The sequence below is a fragment of the Pogoniulus pusillus genome, chromosome Z (genome assembly GCF_015220805.1).
Source record: "Pogoniulus pusillus isolate bPogPus1 chromosome Z, bPogPus1.pri, whole genome shotgun sequence".
Classification (NCBI taxonomy): Eukaryota; Metazoa; Chordata; class Aves; order Piciformes; family Lybiidae; genus Pogoniulus; species Pogoniulus pusillus.
Window position 1 is genome coordinate 37,279,370 of NC_087309.1, and position 18,830 is coordinate 37,298,199.

The 18,830-nt window shown below is 41.8% G+C and overlaps 1 protein-coding gene across 1 annotated transcript in view; it reads left to right on the plus strand.

The window, feature by feature from the left end:
* Positions 1-18,830, plus strand: part of ADGRV1 (adhesion G protein-coupled receptor V1) — a 450,458-nt gene that overhangs the window by 145,198 nt on the left and 286,430 nt on the right. The window contains 11 exon segments of the mRNA XM_064176319.1: positions 378-630; positions 2,487-2,609; positions 2,808-3,030; positions 3,519-3,723; positions 5,805-5,951; positions 9,937-10,192; positions 12,657-12,865; positions 14,067-14,240; positions 15,351-15,533; positions 17,359-17,538; positions 18,155-18,319. Of these exon segments, the coding sequence (XP_064032389.1) occupies positions 378-630; positions 2,487-2,609; positions 2,808-3,030; positions 3,519-3,723; positions 5,805-5,951; positions 9,937-10,192; positions 12,657-12,865; positions 14,067-14,240; positions 15,351-15,533; positions 17,359-17,538; positions 18,155-18,319 (2,118 nt within the window).

The following is an 18,830-nucleotide window of genomic DNA, read 5'->3' on the forward strand; positions in this document are numbered from 1 at the left end:
AAAAATACTGATGTGCCTAAAGTAGGTTTATAAGACTTAAAATTATAGACCTGTTCAAATGCAGCAAAACTCTCTACATCAGCATACAATTTGTATTTGACTTGATTTTGTTGCCAGTGTTAATTATTAGACACCTATAAGAACAGGATTAAATTCTGACCATGAACTTGTTAATTTGAAGAACAGGCACAGCTCTTTGAAGTAAAGTAGTTAATAATGTTCTTCTACCTTAAATTAGAGTCCACCTTAGAGATGAGGAATTCAGTTTACTCTTAAGTCTCCTCAGTTTTTTACCATGACAATTTCTCTTTTCTTGGTGCTAATTATGAATATATAACAAAACCTTTCTTCTTCTTTTTTTTTTCCATATTCCATAGGTTTTCCATTGGAATAATGATATATTTGTACTTCACCATCAACTTCCACTTTACAAAGCCCTGAATATAGCCTTATTTCCTCGAGGAGGCATCATGTACCTGTTAGTTTCTTTATCAGATACCAGCCAGAACATGCTCCTGTACCAGTGGTTAAATAATGAGTTTAGGAATCTTCATCAGTTACCAGCAAAAGAAATAAAACATATGGAAGCCTGGACTTCTGGATCTGATATCTACCTAATTACTGCAAAAGGTATTTAGAAGAAGGAAAACGCTTAAGTTTCCTAGGTACAGCTTACTTGGTAGCAAAGGAATTTGGGGTAGAGTTTAGTTAGAGATTAAAATATTATTGGAGAGTGACAATTTGCCAGTAAGTATTTTATCAAATGTATCTGCTTTTATCCATCAGAAAATAACAACTTTGTGTTTGTTCTCAAATATTTGTGGGATGAATTATGTATTTTCCCAAGAACAATGGGAAATAATAATAACAACTCAATTTATTCAGCTACTAATTGCATTCTTCTAAGCATCGTGGTATGCAAAGGTGAATTTTAATAAAACAACTATAAATAGATATTTAGCAAATTAATTATTAAAAAATGTATTACAAGTATGACATTTTAGGCATTGTTTCATGACTGCAGTGATATGCTTATTGAAAGGTTTCTATTGCAGTCCATAAGTTTCTTTCCAGTTGGCTGTTGTCTACTAACACGTATTAGTATATTCCAATATGTGCAGAAAAGTGCTTAAAGGATGTTAGTGGATGACTTACCTCATGGGAATCAGTCTTGCTGTGGACCAAGTAAAAATTAAATTATGATAATTTGCCTCACTTTGTGATTAAAGCTGCCAGATTTTCCCTTTAGAATGGTCACTAGTTTGATATTTAAATAACAAGCAGCAAAATAATGTAAAGCTGTGCTGCCATCCAGTGAGATCTGGGTGGGCTGGAGAGCTGGGTGGAGGCAAAACTTGTGAAGTTCAATAAGGACAAGTGCAAAGTCTTGCGTCTGGAGAGGAATAATGACAGACACCAGTACAGGTTGGGGGCTGCCGTGCTGGAAAGCAGTTCTGTGGAGAACGACCTTGGAGTCCTGGTGGACAGCAACTTCTGCACAGGCCAGCAATGTGCCCTTGTGGCTAAGAGAGCCAATGGTACTCTGGGTTACATCAAGGAAAGTGTGTCCAGCAGGTCTAGGGAGGTTCATCTTCCTCTCTACTCTGCCCTGGTGAGACCACACCTGGAATAATGTGTGCAGTTGTGGGCTCCCCATTTCAAGAGAGACAAGGACCTGCTGAAGAGAGTCTAATGGAGAGCACGAGGATGACTGGGGTACTTGGGCATCTCCCCTATGGAGAGAGACTGAGAGCCCTGGGGGTGTTTGGAAGTCTTGGGAAGAGAAGACTGAGAGGAGATCTCATCAATGTGTATGAATATCTGAGGGGTGGGTTTCCAGTGCATGAGGCCAATCTCTTTTCAGTGGTGCACAGTAATAAGACAAGGAACAATTGATACAAACTTAAACATAAAAGGTTTCATAGAATCATAGAATCAACCAGGCTGGAAGAGACCTCCAAGATCATCCAGTCCAACCTAGCACCCAGCCCTAGCCAATCAACTAGACCATGGCACTAAGTGCCTCATCCAGTCTTTTCTTGAAGACCCCCAGGGACGGTGCCTCCACCACCTCCCTGGGCAGCCCTTTCCAATGGGAAATCACTCTCTCTGTGAAGAACTTCTTCCTAATATCCAGCCTATACCTACCCTGGCACAACTTCAGACTGTGTCCCCTTGTTCTCTTGCTGGTTGCCTGGGAGAAGAGGCCACCCCCCACCTGGCTACAATGCCCCTTCAGGTAGTTTCACCTCAACATGAGGAGAAACTTCTTTACAATGAGGGTGATGGAGCACTGGAACAGGCTGCCCATAGGGGTTGTGGAGTCTCCTTCTCTGGATACTTTGAAAACCTACCTGGATGCATTCCTGTGTGAACTACTCTAGGTGATCCTACTTGGCACGGGGTTTGGATTTGATCCCTGGAGGTCCTTTCCAGTCTCTAGCATTCTATGATTCTCTAAGTTTTGTCATTTTGCTTCTTTGTAGAATCTGGAAACTCTTCTGAAATTTTCATCTGGGAGACAGGGCAGTCCACCTTCAGACACTTTCAGTCTATTCCAGTCTGTGCTGTAAGAAATATACATGTTTTCATGCCTCCTTCAGGTTTAGGTAAGATTTGAATGATAATATTTGTTCAAATCCTCATTTGTAAAGCTGAAATTGAAACAAAAAGTGTTTGTGGTTATTTAATTGATCTTATTTACCAGACTGCCATCATTGTGCAACTAAGGGCGTTATGGCATTACAGGGAGAAATTTCATATATGTCACTAAATGTTTCTGTTTTCTCCTCTTTTTCTCAATATAGTTCACATCCTCCTGTCTGGTGAGGACACACTGATGTTGTACTCTTGGAACTCAGAAGAGAACCAGTTCTCTGCAATGCTGGAAGCCCCACGTGCAGATCATATCACTTCAGCTACTGCAAAGTCTCTGAACTCCAGCAAAAGTCTGATTGCTCTGTCCATGGAGTCCATCTCCCAGGTTTATGAGCTGACCACCATCTCCAACCAGTCAGATTTTATACCTAGGTAGGTTTGTTTTTTTCATTTCTGTATCTTTCTCCCAGCTCTTGCGTTTCTTTTTCTGTGATAGTCTGTTCATTACAGTGCAGCATCTCATCTGCTTCTGCGTGTGGTGTGCTTATTGACACTACAGAGAGCTTTTCACAGTTAGGTTTAAGATAACCTGAAGTCAAACAGCCTTTAAGAGTGGCAAGGAAGGACTTGGAGTTGAGAGCTGATATTTTTTAAAGGTTTTATTTAGGATACATGGATTACTTTCATAATTATTTTCAGTTACTCTGAAAACTTGTAGCTTTTATTAAAAAAACAAACAGACAAACAAACAAAACCCCTGAAATATCACAAACTCCATAACTTTCAAATTTCAGTTGCTTCCTTAGGATTAAAACAATTCCACCTCCAAAAATGCTCATTAGATTTACAGCAATGCTTTCAAAGCTAATTTAATCAACTATCCTCAGTTTATAATGACTTGATGTGTGTTTTTGTGCTAGTTCAGGTGAATTGATATTTGAGCCTGGGGACATGGAAGCTGTGATAGCAGTCAATATCCTGGATGACACCATCCCAGAGGAGGAAGAGTGCTTCAAAGTGCTGTTGAAAAACCCTAAGGGAGGTGCAGAGATTGGTGTTCATGGCTTTGTTAACATAATTATTCCTTCCAATGACAATGCCTTTGGAGTCATTGCATTTGCTCAGGTAAAACTTCTAAGCTAAATCATAAAAATAACTACATGTAATTTTTGAATAATAGAACACAAAGATAGTAAAACTACAGAACATGTCAGAGAGTTGTTTTTCTAAAGTCTTGTAGCAGCCTGAGATGATTTTGATGTGTATTCAGCATTGCTGCATGATTGTGATGGAACACAAGATAATGTGCCCCTCTGTTCAAGGCCAAGGGCATCTTGAGGTGTATTAGGAGTATGGTTAGTAGGTGAAGTGAGGTTCTTCCCCCACCTCTGCTCTGCCCAGGAAGGTTGGACTAGATGCTACATCCCACACTAAGGGAATGCAAGAGTTAGGTCTGTTCAGCCTGGAGAATAGAAGATTCCAGGGACACCTTACAGCTGTCTTCCAGTACTCGAAAAAGGCTACAGGAGAGCTGGGGAGGGAGTTATTACAAGGGCTTGTAGTGACAGGACAAGGGGCAATGGCTTTGAGCTGGAATAGGGAAGACTTGGACTAGAGATTGGGTAGAAATTAATTCCAGTGAGGGTGGTGAGACACTGGCACAGGTTGCCCAGAGAGGTTGTGGATGGCCTCTCTCTGGAGGGGTTCAGGGCCAGGCTGGATGAAGCCTTGAGCAACTTGGGCTAGTTTGGACCATGGGAGTGGGGTTAAAAATAGACAATCTTTAAGGTTATGTCCAACATAAACCATTCCATGATAGAAGATCAGTTCTTTAGTCTGTTCCTGCTGTGAGGTTTTTTATAATCCACTCATGTTTAGATTAGCACAATCATTTATCATTTTGGTTTTGCAGCAACTTAAATACTCAGTTTTTGGATGTCATATGTGATGTCATTGTAGAGCCACCCTGGTTGGTTAATCAAGGGAATTAACTGAAAATATAATAGGGAATGCCCTAGGTTGGAAGGCACTCTCAAAGCCCTCTGCAGTGAGCAGAGACACCTCCAACTAGATCAGATTGCTCAGAGCCTCAGTAAGTTTGACTTTGAATGTCTTCAAGGATGGGACCTCCACAACCTCCCTTAGCAACCTGTTCCAGTGTTCCACCTATCTCATAGTAAAGAACTTCTTCTTAATGTCCAATCTAAATCTACCCTACTCTAGATTCAAACTATTGCCCCTCACCTTGTCACTACAAGCTCTTGTGAACCATGCCTCTCCAGTTTTCCTGTAGGGCGCCTTTAGGCACTGGAAGACTGCTGTAAAGTCTTCTTGGAGCCTTGTCCAGGCTGAACAGCACCAGCTCTGTCAGCCTGCTTTGTAGGAGAGATGATCCAGTCCTTTGATCATCTTTGAATGATCTGAAGATCTTTTTGCCCTGAAGAAGTGGATTATGTAACAAGATGAGCCAATCTGCCAGAACAAAGTAATTTCTTCAGAAGAATATCAGGTTGAAAGTCTTATTTGGTGTGGGTAATCCTTATATTATCAAACACTGTACAAGTTATCTAGACAGTTATCAGGTAAATACATATTGAAGATACAAACTACAAAAGAGTTGTTACTCAAACATTTACATGTGGTCTTCTGAAAGAAGAGTAAATAACAATAAAGTAAAAGCAGTAAAAATGTCTCTCATGAAGATCCACTTGTTTAGTATCTGCTTCACACAAAGTGGACAGTCCTGTACTAAAGGAAATAAAACAACAAATTGAAACAAAAAACACTGAGTTTTTTCATAGAATCCTAGAATGGTCTGGGCTGGAAGTGACCTCCAAAGTTCATCTAGTCCAACCCCTCCCAGAGTCATCAGGGACATCCTCAATTAGACCAGGTTGCGCAGAGCCCTGTTGACCCTCACCTTGAACATCTCCAGGCAATGGGTCTCAGACACCTCCATGGATTTTTGCCTTAGGTTAAAGAGGTCTGACAATTTCAGTTCTTAGATACATGAAACCTGGGAGTATTGAGTACCTCTGAAATTCAGAAAGTGTAAATTAAATTAAAGAATATGCATTTAGCTACTTAACATTAGATTAACTTTCTGATATTCAGTGTCACTGGCACCCATTGACTACCCAGATCCCTAAAGAAACTTTTCTTTATAACAAAACAATGTTATGGTTTTGTTTCTTCATGTTTTCCAGAGCTCTTTATTTAAGCAAGTTGAAGAAATGGAACAGGACAGCTTAATCACCTTGAATATTGAACGTTTAATAGGAACATATGGACGAGTTACAGTAGAGTGGATTGCTAATGGGAGCACAAGTGATGTATTTCCAGCTTCGGGAATGGTATGTGATGATATCACTGATAGGGAAGCACTGAGGGTGTTGTGTCAGATAATAGGTGCAGATGTGCTGAGGCATGACAGTACGTGCTCTGCTCTGCTGTTAATGCCTGCGTCCTGCTCCTTTCCTCTGATTCTGGCAGCTTGCATTTCTGGCTGGCACATAATAATGCAGCATCACTCTTGCTCTTCTAGAACCAGGTGTACCCTGCAGGCACTAGAAATGTGTATCTCCAGTACCCTGATCCCATCTCCCTTTTTTCCTGCTGTGAGCTCCACCTGCTGTGTCAAATCATTTGCATAGGTAGGATTCTGGGAATGTTTGCTCTTCATCCTGACCTTATCAGTACAACTGAAAGCTTCAGAGATTCAGGGAAATATAACAGGTCCCAGTTTTCTTCTTTTCTGAGGCTGTTCATATTTCCAGCCATGGTAAAATCCAGTTTCTTGCTAGCCAGACTTCTAAGTATGGCTCAGGACTGACAGAAAGGTTCTTTAAGTCAAGGGCCTCCACCTGGTGGCCATCTCTAGAAGGCCCAAAGCCCTGTGAGCTTTGAGGATGTAGAGCTGTAGCACAAACCACAGCTGAGCGAAGAAAGGCCCAAAATCTGGTAGAAGTACACTTTACGTCTGGAAATAATGAGTCTGAAGTCAGATTAAAAAACGTTGGAGAAAAATCAACAGAGAGGAACCCAAGGTTGCCAATACAACCTTTATTAGTGTACTGGTTGAACATTCCAGATGGATTTCCCTGCAAACGTTGCAGGTATCACAGTATCACAGTATCACCAAGGTTGGAAGAGACCTCATAGATCATCAAGTCCAACCCTTTACCACAGAGCTCAAGGCTAGACCATGGCACCAAGTGCCACATCCAATCCTGCGTTGAACTGCCCCAGGGACAGCGACTCCACCACCTCCCCGGGCAGCCCATTCCAGTGTCCAATGACTCTCTCAGTGAAGAACTTTCTCCTCACCTCCAGCCTAAATTTCCCCTGGCGCAGCCTGAGGCTGTGGCCTCTCGTTTGCAGAAGTATGTTTTTCACTGGAAAATTCTCTTTATCCCTGTGTGATCTAGCCATGTCTTCCTTTTTGAGGGAGGCCTGGTCAAATGACTAGCCCATTGAATTAAAAAATAAGAATATAGACAAAGCACTTCGCAGTCATTTAACCTGGAAAAAAAAACCAAACCAAACCAACCCCAGAACAATGAACTTATTGATAGACTTTTCTTCCACTAGCAGTGATCTTAATTCATTTTATGTGTTTGTCATTGTTTGGATCTAATTCTATATTGTGGGTTGACCTTGGCTGGCTGCCAAACTCCCCCCTAATTGCTCTCTTACTGCCTGTCCTGAGTATGACAGGGGAGAAAATAAGGTGGAAAAGTTTGAGATAAAGGCAATTTTATTAGAAAAGCAAAAGCCTTGCATGAAAGCAAGGCAAAATGTTTATTCAGTACCTTGAATCTATAGAAGTAAGCTACAGCAATTGTGGAAGCTTATAGTACCCCCTTAGTTAACTTAACTGCCTAGACATTTGTTGAAACTCATGTCATCCATTGTGTTTCTGGCATGTGGAGGATTGCTTCCTCATACAAGCATTAGTTGTGCTAACCAGGAATGAGTAACTGCTGGACTTCCTACCCACAAACCAACAAAACCTGCTATGTGATATATACATATATGTATATATATTGGATAGTGATAGTCTTGTCTGCAGTGCTTATGGCATTGCAGAACTTGGGATGCTGTTGAGCATGCTGGAGGTTAGTACTAAGACAAAAGCTTTCAATTTTAGAAGAGCAAATGTCAGCTAGCTCAACTTAGTTGGGAAAGCTTCCATGGGCAGCTTTCATAGAGAATAAAGGAGCTAATGAGTGCTGTGAGTGCTTCGAAAACAGTTTCCTGCAAACACCAGTTCCTCCCTTTAAAAGCAAGGGAAGTATGTGGAGCAAGAGACCCTCTTGGCTTAACTGTGAGCTTCTGAGTCTGCTCTAAGGAAAAACAGAAATGTACCTGAGATGGAAAAGTGGATCAGTACTGGTTAAGAAGCACAAGGGCATTGTTAGAATGTGCAGAGATGCAATTAGAAAAGCAAAATCCCAGCTGGAAATGAAAATAGCCAGAGATGTCAAAAACCAAAAGCAAAGATTCTTCAGATGAGCGATCAGCAAGCAGAAACAGAAGAAAGCTGCTGGCCCACTGTTAAACCGGAGAGGTGAATAACTCACCAATAACCTGGAATGGCAGAAGTTCTCAGCACTTTCTTCTCCTCTGTCTTTACTAGCATGCTTGAGCCCCTGACCTGGGAAACGAAAGTGAAAGTCTAGGCTGATGCAAACATAGACCCACCATTAGTGAAGGAGGAGTTGGTATGGGAACTACTACAGGAACTTGACCTTTACAAATTGATGGACCAGAACATTATCAACCCTAGCATCTGAAGAAAGCTGACTGACATTGTTGGGAGGCCACTCTCAGTAGTCTTTGATGTCCTTGAGATTGAGGGATGCCCCAGAATCCTGGAAGAATTGTCACCCCCATCTCCAAAAAGGGACTGTAGAAGGATCCAGGAAAGTACAAGTGTGTCAGAATTTAATTTCCTGCGAATGTTAGGAAATGAGTTCTGCTGAGGCAATCACAAGTCATGTGAAACATGTGAGTGGGAAAAGCCAGCACAGAGTCACCAACGGTGAATCATATTTGACAAGCCTGATTGCTTTCTACAGCAGACTTACCTGCTGAGCTGATGTGGCAGCTTGAGTGATGGACGTTGTCTACCTCACTTCTCTAAGGCTTTCTGTACAAGAGAAACTCATGACATGTTTCAGTCCCCTGTGTGGTCTGTGGTGGCTGGGAATTGGCTTCTTTTCCAACTGCCAACCTGTCAGAAGCGGGGTCCTTCAGGGATCAATATTGGGTCCAATACTGTATAATCTTCCTAAATGATCTGAATGAAGGGATCAAGTGTACAGTGATGAATTTTGCTGGTGATACCAAATTAAGTGGGGGAGTGGGCATTTTGAAAGGGAGAACCACCCCGCAGGATGATCAGGATAGTCTGGATGAATGACCTAAAAAGAACATTATGAAGTTCAATAAATAAACTGCCCCTGGGAAAGTATAATCCAGGAATGCAGGGCACACTGGGTGGAGTGCAGCCCTGTGGAAAGAAATGTCAGAATCCTGGTGGACAGCATGCTCAATCTGAATAAACAATGTGCTGCAGTGGTAGAGAAAGCCAAGAGGATGCTGGGTTGTGTCAAGGACATGACAAGAAGAGACAAAGTCATTATTCTGCTCTACTCAGTGTTTGACAGGCCACATCTGGCATAGTATGTCCAGTTTTGGTCCCCATCATACAAAAATAGGTGCACAGGCTGGAGAGTATTTAGATAGAGGCCACAAAGATGATCCAAAGACTGGGAAGCTGCCATGTGAGGAAAAGCTGAGAGAACTGCTGTGTGTTCAGCCTTGAGAAATAAAGGCTTATGGGGACCTTCTCACCATTTTCCAGTATTTAAACAGTTGCTAATCTTTAAAGGTAGCAGATGGAGAATCTGTTTCTTACAAGGAGTCCCACAAAAAAGACAAGGGGTACTGGATACAAGTTACTCTTGGGGAGATTTCCACTGGACTCCAAATGTTTCCACAAGGAGAGGAATATTTTTCACAAGGACAATCAGCCATTGGAATCCTCTCTGCAGGGAAGTGGAAGAGTACCTAGCATTGGACACTTGATATTCATCTGGACAGGGTGCTGGGCAATCTTGTCTAGACCATGGTTTTGCCAAGAAAGGTTAGACCAAATGACCTTTGAGGTGGCTTCCAACTTGGGATTCTGTGGCTCTATGAAATGTGTATGTATATGTATATATGTGTATGTATATGTATGTATATGTATTTATTTGATAGAGTTTGGCAAAGTGAAATAGCACTGAGGAGAACTTCGCCTGTTTTTGTTGTTGTTTCCCTCTGACACTGTAGATTACGTTTTCAGAAGGCCAGGCCCTGTCCACAATCACCCTGACAATTCTTGCAGACAGTGTTGCAGAGCTTTCAGAGACTGTGGAAATCACACTCGTCCGTGTTACCACTGTTGGTGTTCAGGATACCGCCAAAGGAGCTGTCATTGATCCCAAAAGGGCAAGAGCTGTGCTTACCATTTTACCCAGTGACTCTCCACACGGTGTCATTGGGTGGCATGTGGACTCTCTCTTTGTCAAAGTCACAGAGCCTGAAGGTAAGACTGTTTTTTGAATTCTTAGGGATAAAAAAAAAACAAACCATTTTTTCAAAGCCAGCATTGTTAAAGCTATGATATTGGTGGTACATACACAGAAAGTATTAAAAATACAAAAAACCCATATAAATTGTATGTGATATATAACATAAACATACACAACAAAATACACTGCGTAATATGTACATTATGTGATATTGCTTATATATTATTTGTGCAGTGTGTCCAGGTGGCCAAGAGAGCCAATGGCATCCTGGTCTGCATCAGGAACAGTGTGGCCGGTAGGACAAGGGAGGTTATTCTTCCCCTGTACTCAGCACTGCTCAGACCACACCTTGAGTGCTGTGTCCAGTTCTGGGCCCCTCAATTCAAGAGAGATGTTGAGGTGCTGGAAGGTGTCCAGAGAAGGGCAACAAAGCTGGTGAGGGGCCTGGAACACAAAGCCTATGAGGAGAGGCTGAGGGAGCTGGGGTTGTTTAGCCAGGAGAAGAGGAGGCTCAGGGGGGACCTCATTGCTGTCTACAACTATCTGAAGGGAGGACGTAGCCAGGTAGGGGTTGGCCTCTTCTGCCAGGCAACCAGCAATAGAACAAGGGGACACAGTCTCAAGTTGCGCTGGGGTAGGTCTAGGCTGGATGTTAGGAGGAAGTTCTTCCCAGAGAGAGTGATTGGCATTGGAATGGGCTGCCCAGGGAGGTGGTGGAGTTGCTGTCCCTTGAGGTCTTCAAGAAAAGCCTGGATGAGGCACTCAGTGCCATGGTCTAGTTGACTGGATGGGGCTGGGGGATAGGTTGGCCTGGATGATCTTGGAGGTCTCTTCCAACCTGGTTGATTCTATGATTCTATTAAAAATTGAAGCTTAAATATAACTAAAAATATAATTTAAAATATGAAACTATTCTATGCTGCATTTCACAATGAGTATTTCAGCATTCCAGTCATTTTTGCTTAGGAGTGGATTGTTAAAACCCTGACATCTTGTGATGGAAATCTTTAATACATACAACAGATTTATTTGGATACTAAGATGAACTTTTCTATTTAAGGGGATGAATATGTTCATTAAAATAATTCACATAAAAAGCCTTCCCTCATGAATTAGGTCAAATGGATTTGTTCTGGGAAAGGAAGAAAACAGAACAAGAGTCAATTCCGCTTTAAGAAAACTAAATTAGAGGTTTTCTGCTTGCCAGCTGTGTGTTTGATTGGGTTATGCTAGGTTTCTGTCCAAGCATGAAGTAAAATTCTGAAGGACCTGCCAGACTGTTGGCCAGAGGAGTCATCTCTACAGCGGGGTGGCTTTCCAGCAGCTGCCTGATGGGCTATTCATGATTTAAAAGCCCATCTGAAAATTCCTGACAATTTAATCTTCTGTCCATATTGGCAAATAAGATTTATGAAAAATATGTTTTTCTTCAGAACAGTATTGCAAATAAAACCTCCTCAGCAGTTCTGGTTTAAATTGTATTATTTTTGTCCCCTTTTTTGGACCTGAAACTCTTTGGAGTGGATTATGTGGGATCCTTACTTACGCACACACACACTTGAGAAGTTTGTACTCTAAAGTTATGATTCAGGATGTGTTCTTAGTTTTACTTTGTTGCACAGTTTAATCTTCACAGTGTTAATTGTGAAGTAGTATCTAGTTAATACAAGCAACAGGACCTAGCCTGAAGTGCAAAGCTTGTTGCTGGCTGCTCAGGGAGGTGGTGGAGTCACCATCCCTGGGAGTGTTCAGGAAAAGCCTGGATGAGGCACTTAGTGCCATGGTCTAGTTGACTGGATAGGGCTGGGTGCTAGGTTGGACTGGATGATCTTGGAGCTCTCTTCAACCTGGTTGATTCTATGATTCTACCCATATGGTCATGGTTTCATAGAAGGCTATCAGATTAGGCTATCAGATTACCCGTTTCTATGTCCTGTGCCTGTTTCTCTAGTCATAAACCCAGCACTTGTAGCCCAATGCTATCTTTGGTGGTTTGCTGGAAAGAATTATAAATCTGTTTTACCCATAGAAAAGGGATCTGGGCCTAACTGGTACAAGAGTATCTCATTTTCTTCACCATTTGTATTGAGGAAATGCAAATTTTACAGCTCGAGTGACTCCCTCCAGTGCTACTTTCCATAGTCGAGTAAATAGATTCACAGATTGCATCCAGTTGGAAGGAACTCTCAATGGTTATCTTGTCTAACCCCCTTGCAGTGAGAAGGGACACCTCCAACGAGGTGAGGCTGCCAAGGGCAGGAACAAAATAAATATAGACCTTAGGAGGCCAGCCAAAACAGTGAGATGGGAGTTTTGAAGGGAAAACTGAATAGAAATGGCAAAGTTGAAGTGACACTTTGTGCAGCAGTTATTTGTAAATAGTTACTCCCTATTTAATTCTTCCTCTACATTCAGTTTTAATATGCTTTTCAGACTTACACACTGTGTGTTATGTGCTTTTTCCCCTCCTTGTTATAGGACAAGAGAATTCCACTACTCTTACTTTACAAATCATTCGAGAGCAAGGCTTTGTTGGAGAGATTGAGATTCAGCTGAGTACAGCACCTAACCTTGAGCTGCCCCTCTCCAACCAAGCAACAGAGAATGAGGACTACCTACTGGAAACGAAGACAATCATTATGGCAGAGAACGCAACAGTAGCTTCTGTCATAGTCACTATTCTGCCTGTGAGTAGTCTGACAACAACTTAAGCTATTGATGTGTTAAGGAAGAGAAAATGGTGCTGTTCCTACACCAGAAGTAGGATTCAGCATTCTAGAAATGGCTAGGATGGGGATTCTTCTCATGTCAAATAGTTACATATAGGTAAGAACTGCAGCCATCCCTTTCAAAAGAATTCAGGCTCTCATCAGTGAGAATGAAGCCAATTATTTGTTTTGTTCTAAATCCAAATTAATGACAAGGGAACAAATCAGACATATCTTAGCTGCTTGCTGTTTTTTTCAGCCTTTTGGGGTTTTTTACAGAGGATTTGTTTTACTCTGCATACCTTTTAACAGATATTTTCTGTAGATCAGGAATTTTTTTTTCCACACCAAAAATATACATAGTTTTTGAATACACCCAGAATGAAACTTTTCATTTCACATTCTTTTTTGCCTTTCATATGGTGTGAAGCACGTGATTGGTGGTACAATTCCAAGTGCTGAGAGTTTTTGGACAGTATGCAACCTGCAAGTAGTGAGTTTTCTGTATTATAACTTGACATGGTTTGAGAGTTTCCCTTCCCTATTTTAATCATCAGACTAGCCTCAGGTGGCTGGAAGTTAATATGAATCTGTATTTACAACATGGCACATATTTACAAGCATATCTACACAATATATAGAGATGTTTACAATTATATACAAGTTAGAAGTAATACAGAAATTCAAAACCCCTCCCAATCATCAGGACTGCCCTGGAGGGCTCCCAGCTAAGCCTTTCTTCCCACCTCTCCCTTGTCTCAGAAAGCTAACGTGATTGATCTTTGCAGAGAAAGCAGGGATGAGATGCTAAAAGCTGACAAGAGGTTAGAAGGAGAATTATTAGATCTGATTACACAGATTCAAGCAGAAACAGTGAACCAGCAAGCAGCAAGCCACAGAATGAGACATTTCATTGTTTTATGTTTTTATATCTCTCAGCAACCCAGTGGGTAATATAGACATCACTTTTATTTCCTCTTTTCACAGCCAATGATCTAATTTCTCTCATTAAAATATCTCAATTAGCCTCAAACCACCACATAACTTAACAGTGCTTTATTAAAAAAAACAACAAAACAAAACAAAACAAACAACAAAAAACAAAAAAAAACCAAAAAAAAAAAAAACAAAACCTCAAAGCAACAACAACAAAAAAGCCATTTAATAAATATTTCTGCAGGACAGTGTTCCAGAACTACAGGAAGGATTTATAGTCAATATTACTGGTGTGCGACTGGTTGATTCTCACACTGGAGGTCAGCCAAGTGTGAAGAGGCTTGGGCTAGAAATAGCTGAAATAACAATTGAAGAAAACGATGATGCCAGAGGAGTATTTAGGTTCAACGTTACCAAGGTAAGTAAGTCTGAATGAAAAATATTTGAAGTAGCATTGCAGCACAACAGTGTTTTCAGACTAGTTTTGATAGAGTTCTGGTAGGCTTTCTGACACTGAATTATTCTTGATCTAAAGAGCACATGTGAGACAAATAACTCCTTAGAAGGTTCTTCACAATTAATATATTATATTCATTAAGGGGATGGAAGTGCTAAAACTGGTGTCATAGAATATTCTGAAAGGGACCTCAGCAGGCTATCCAGGCCTTGCTCAGTGCAAAGTCAGTGTGTTACGGAGGGCAGGAACTGATACGTGGCCGAGTCGAGAATTTATCAAAAATAGATATTTTTTATTTTTTCCAAAAACCCGCCCCCACAACTATATATACAAAGATTAATTTTGTTTAATAAACAGGTACAGTTACATGAGAATTAATCTACAAGGATACCATCAATAATCTGACTATATTAGAAGTCAGAAGTTGGAAAAGGACTCAGCTATTAATTAATAGCGGTTTCTTACTAAATTAAGCTAAGCCAAATAACTCACTCAGGCTGGCTCGTGCGGTCTGTCTGCCTCTTCCTTTCCAGCGGCTGCAGGAGTTGTTAAGGGTCGTTAGGCACACAAAGGTGTCGACAGGAAAGCGAATCCTTGGTCTGTCTGCAGTCCAGGCACAGGGGAGTGTGTGAGCTCAGGCAGGCTCAGGCAGACACATACATCCAGGCACGGGCAAAATCCAAAGCGGGAACCCCAAAGGCGGGAAGACCCCCAATATTTATAACCTTCGCTAGACAAAGGGCAGAGTTACCACACCTTAGGCGCGAAAGCGCACGGCCAATCCCAGCCTGGCTCCAGCGCGGGAACTCACGGGGCAGTCCTCCCCCCCTTCATGGCTGCAGGGCAGGCGAGGGGGGGGAGGAAATCAGGCGGCTTTTCCCCTTTCCCCCTGAAGTCCGGGCAGGAGAGGAATTTAGGGGTACAGGACTCCAGGACACAGTGCTAAATTCAGACCAATTTATAAGGGATCATGTATTTCTTAATGCTTATTTACCTGGAGTCAATATGGTAAAAGAATAAGAGAAGAAAATAATTACTTTGACATTCACCAGTTTCTTGTTGAATTGACAGGATATAACTGGAGCTGTTACTGGTTATGAGGTACCACCACCACAGAATGTACTGAAACTTCCAGTTGTTCGACAGGCTGGCAGGTTTGGGGCAGCAACTCTGTACTGGGAAGCTATTGAGGCCACTGCTAGCTTTGAAGACTTCACGCCATCACTTGGAAACCTTACATTTGCAGATGGACAGGTATGTGTTTCCTGCAAATGTCAACTGTGAACTGCAAGTTCAACTGTTTTTTGATTACCACTTTAGGAATTTCCATGTTTTCTTCCATCAGAATTTGCACCTTTTCATTAAAAATATTTTGTTTGTGGTATTATGCATGTGAATAACACTGGTGATTTAAATTCTTTAACATGGAAGAGCAGACTGTCCAAAAGCATTGACCAAACAGAGCTGTTTGCCTTTGGTACTTCCAGAAGTAAAGATATATTTTCTAATAATAAAACCTATTACACTGAAGTTCTGTAACATTAGCTGTTTCTCTGTGAGTACTCAGAATAAGCCTGTATGTAGAATTCTGAGCTGTGGTCAACATATACTTCTAAATTTTACATTGCCCCTGACAGCATATTTTAGGTTTTTTATTTCAAGTGAGCAGAACTGGCCCTTGCCAAATAGGATATACTCTGTGAGCAGAGTTTTGGCTTAGTTACAGTATTGTGTACTTGCACTTTTTCTACTAAGCACCAAAGCAGAGCAGTGTGCTGGCTTTAATATAGAATATGTATATCACAGTATCACCAAGATTGGAAGAGACCTCACAGATCATCAAGTCCAACCCTTTACCACAGAGCTCAAGGCTAGACCATGGCACCAAGTGCCACGTCCAACCCTGCCTTGAACAGCTCCAGGGACAGCGACTCCACCACCTCCCCAGGCAGCCCATTCCAGTGTCCAATGACTCTCTCAGTGAAGAACTTTCTCCTCACCTCCAGCCTAAATGTCCCCTGGCGCAGCCTGAGGCTGTGTCCTCTCGTTCTGGCGCTGGCTGCCTGAGAGAAGGGAGCAACCTCCCCCTGGCCACAACCACCCCTCAGGTAGTTGTAGAATAAGATGGTATGGTGTTGGGTCCTGAATTTGGGTCACAGCCACCTCTTGCAGTGTTAAAGGCCTGGGGCAGAGTGACTGGAAACTTGCCCAGCAGAGAAAGGTCTGGAGGTTCTGGTGACAGCAGCTGAACATAAGCTGGTGCTTGCCCAGGAAGGCCAGCAGCATCCTGGCCAGCAGGAGCAGGGCATTGACAGTTGTCCTATACCAGGCACTGGCAAGACTGTACCTTAAATTCTAGGTTCAGGTTTGGACTCCTCACTCCCAGAAAGGCATTGAGGTGCTGCAGCATGTTGAGAGAAGGGTAACAAAATGGTGAAGGATCTGGAGACAAATCCTGTGAGGAGCAGCTGAGGGAACTGGATTGTTTAGCCTGGAGAAGAGGAGGCTGAAGAGAGACCTCATTGTCCTCTACACATCCCTGAAAGGAGGTTGTAGTGAGGTGGATGTTGGTCTCTTCTTCCATGTAAGAAACTGTAGGACAAGAGGAAATGGCCTGATATGACACCAGAGGAAGTTTAGGTTGGACATTAGGAAGGCGTTCTTCAGCAGAAGAGTTGTCAAGCCCTAGAACAGGCTATGCAGGGCAGTAGTGGCATCCCCATCACTGGAGCAATTGAAAAGATGTTCTGAGGAGCATTGTTTAGTGGTGACATGGCAGTGGTGGGTTAATGGTTGGACTAGATGATCTGAAAGGTCCCTTCCAGCCAAAATGAATCTGTTATTCTCATCTATGATTCTAAATTATTCTAGTGAATGTAGTTTGTACCTATCACCTATTACTCTTGGCAGACAGCTACTAATTAGGGCAGAGACAATAAGAGTGAGCACAACCAGACAGTGTATTTGTCTATCATCAGAATAAATTCACTTCTTTTAAATGTTCAGATTTTTTTCAAACAATTCACAGAATATTATAAATAAACCTTTGTTGCTCTTTTTTCTTCATCAATTTCTGCAGGTTAGAGGAGAAATAGAAATTACAATAATAGATGACAGTGAAGTTGAATTCCTTGAGATATTCAGGATTGCCCTGGTGAGGGTAACAGGTGGTGCAAGACTTGGAGATGACATCCTGGTCACTGTCGCTATTCCACCAAATGATTCCCCTGTTGGAGTATTTGGGTTTGAAGAAAAGAGTGTAAGTTTGATTTGGATTTCAGTCTTCGCTGTTAAAGCTGGATACTGGGTTTGTGTCAGTAATGCATAGCTGATTTTGATGAGCCTTCACTGCAATGGAATATATAACTACCTATGTGTGGCAGGCTTCATCTAGCTGTGTAGGAGAATAATAACAATGGAAGTGCTGCTGTATAGGTGGCTGAACCCATTTTAATTCAATATACTTGCAACACAGGACATCTCAGGTGGGATTCTGGGTAGTCTGTTGAATATTAAAATGCCTCTGTAATAATTTGTGTTAGTGATTGTAAAGTTTGGAAAGAAAATCTGAAAAATCTCGTCTTGGTTCTTGTCAGTGAGTGGTTCTTCTGCTCTCCATTTGGCTGGTGCAGTGCCTGCCTGTGACTCATTGTCTGTAATTATTTTGAATCATAAGGCATACAGAAATAACACAAGTGACTAATCTTTGCTAGCAGAACTCAACACATTCCTTACGTCTTTTACCTTCCTGTTGATTTCCACTCTCGTGCTTATTTTGCATCGCCATTGATAATGTTTTCTGTTGCTTGTCTCAAGCCAGCATTGATGCCTTTTGCTACAGCCTTTCTGATACCCTGCTTCTCTTTCTTCATCAGGTAACAGTGAAGGAACCTCAGACACCTGATGACTCTGCTGCAGTTGTGTTGCTCACCGTCAGTCGAAGTCAGGGAGGACGAGGAGCAGTTAAAGTGCTGTGGATTGTGGAGGAAGCAGCCAGATATGATCTGACCCCTCTGAATGGTACCCTTCACTTCAATGAGGTATTCCTGATGTTGCAATAAATTATTTGCTATTGTATTTATAAATACTCTCTTCCTTTGTCTGTTTGCATGGCTCTTACATGTTTATAGACACAGGGGTTTACTAAGTGCTGTAACACCAGATGAATGCCAGCTTGAGCTGGTGGGGTTAGCAGCATGCTGTGCTTTTTTCAAGCAGAAAAGGAAAGCTGACTGTTTTTTTTATGGCAGCATAATGTCATCATCTGGAAGACAGGTGGCTGAAATTTGGTTTTTAGAAAGAGCTACAAAAATGTGTTAGATGTGAAGAATGATTACAGAAACGTTTATTCTATTAAAGCATCAGGCAACCAAAGGAGAACATTGATATTTAAAGGGTGACAGGCACAAATGAATGCTCAGAATCTGCAGATTTTAAAAAATAAATAATAAACGGGCACAGTAACATTCATACTTGGCAGCTGTACTTGATTTATGTTTGGTGTTAGGTGAAAGTTCCAAAGTAGGAGCCAAAATACTGGGTATTACCCAG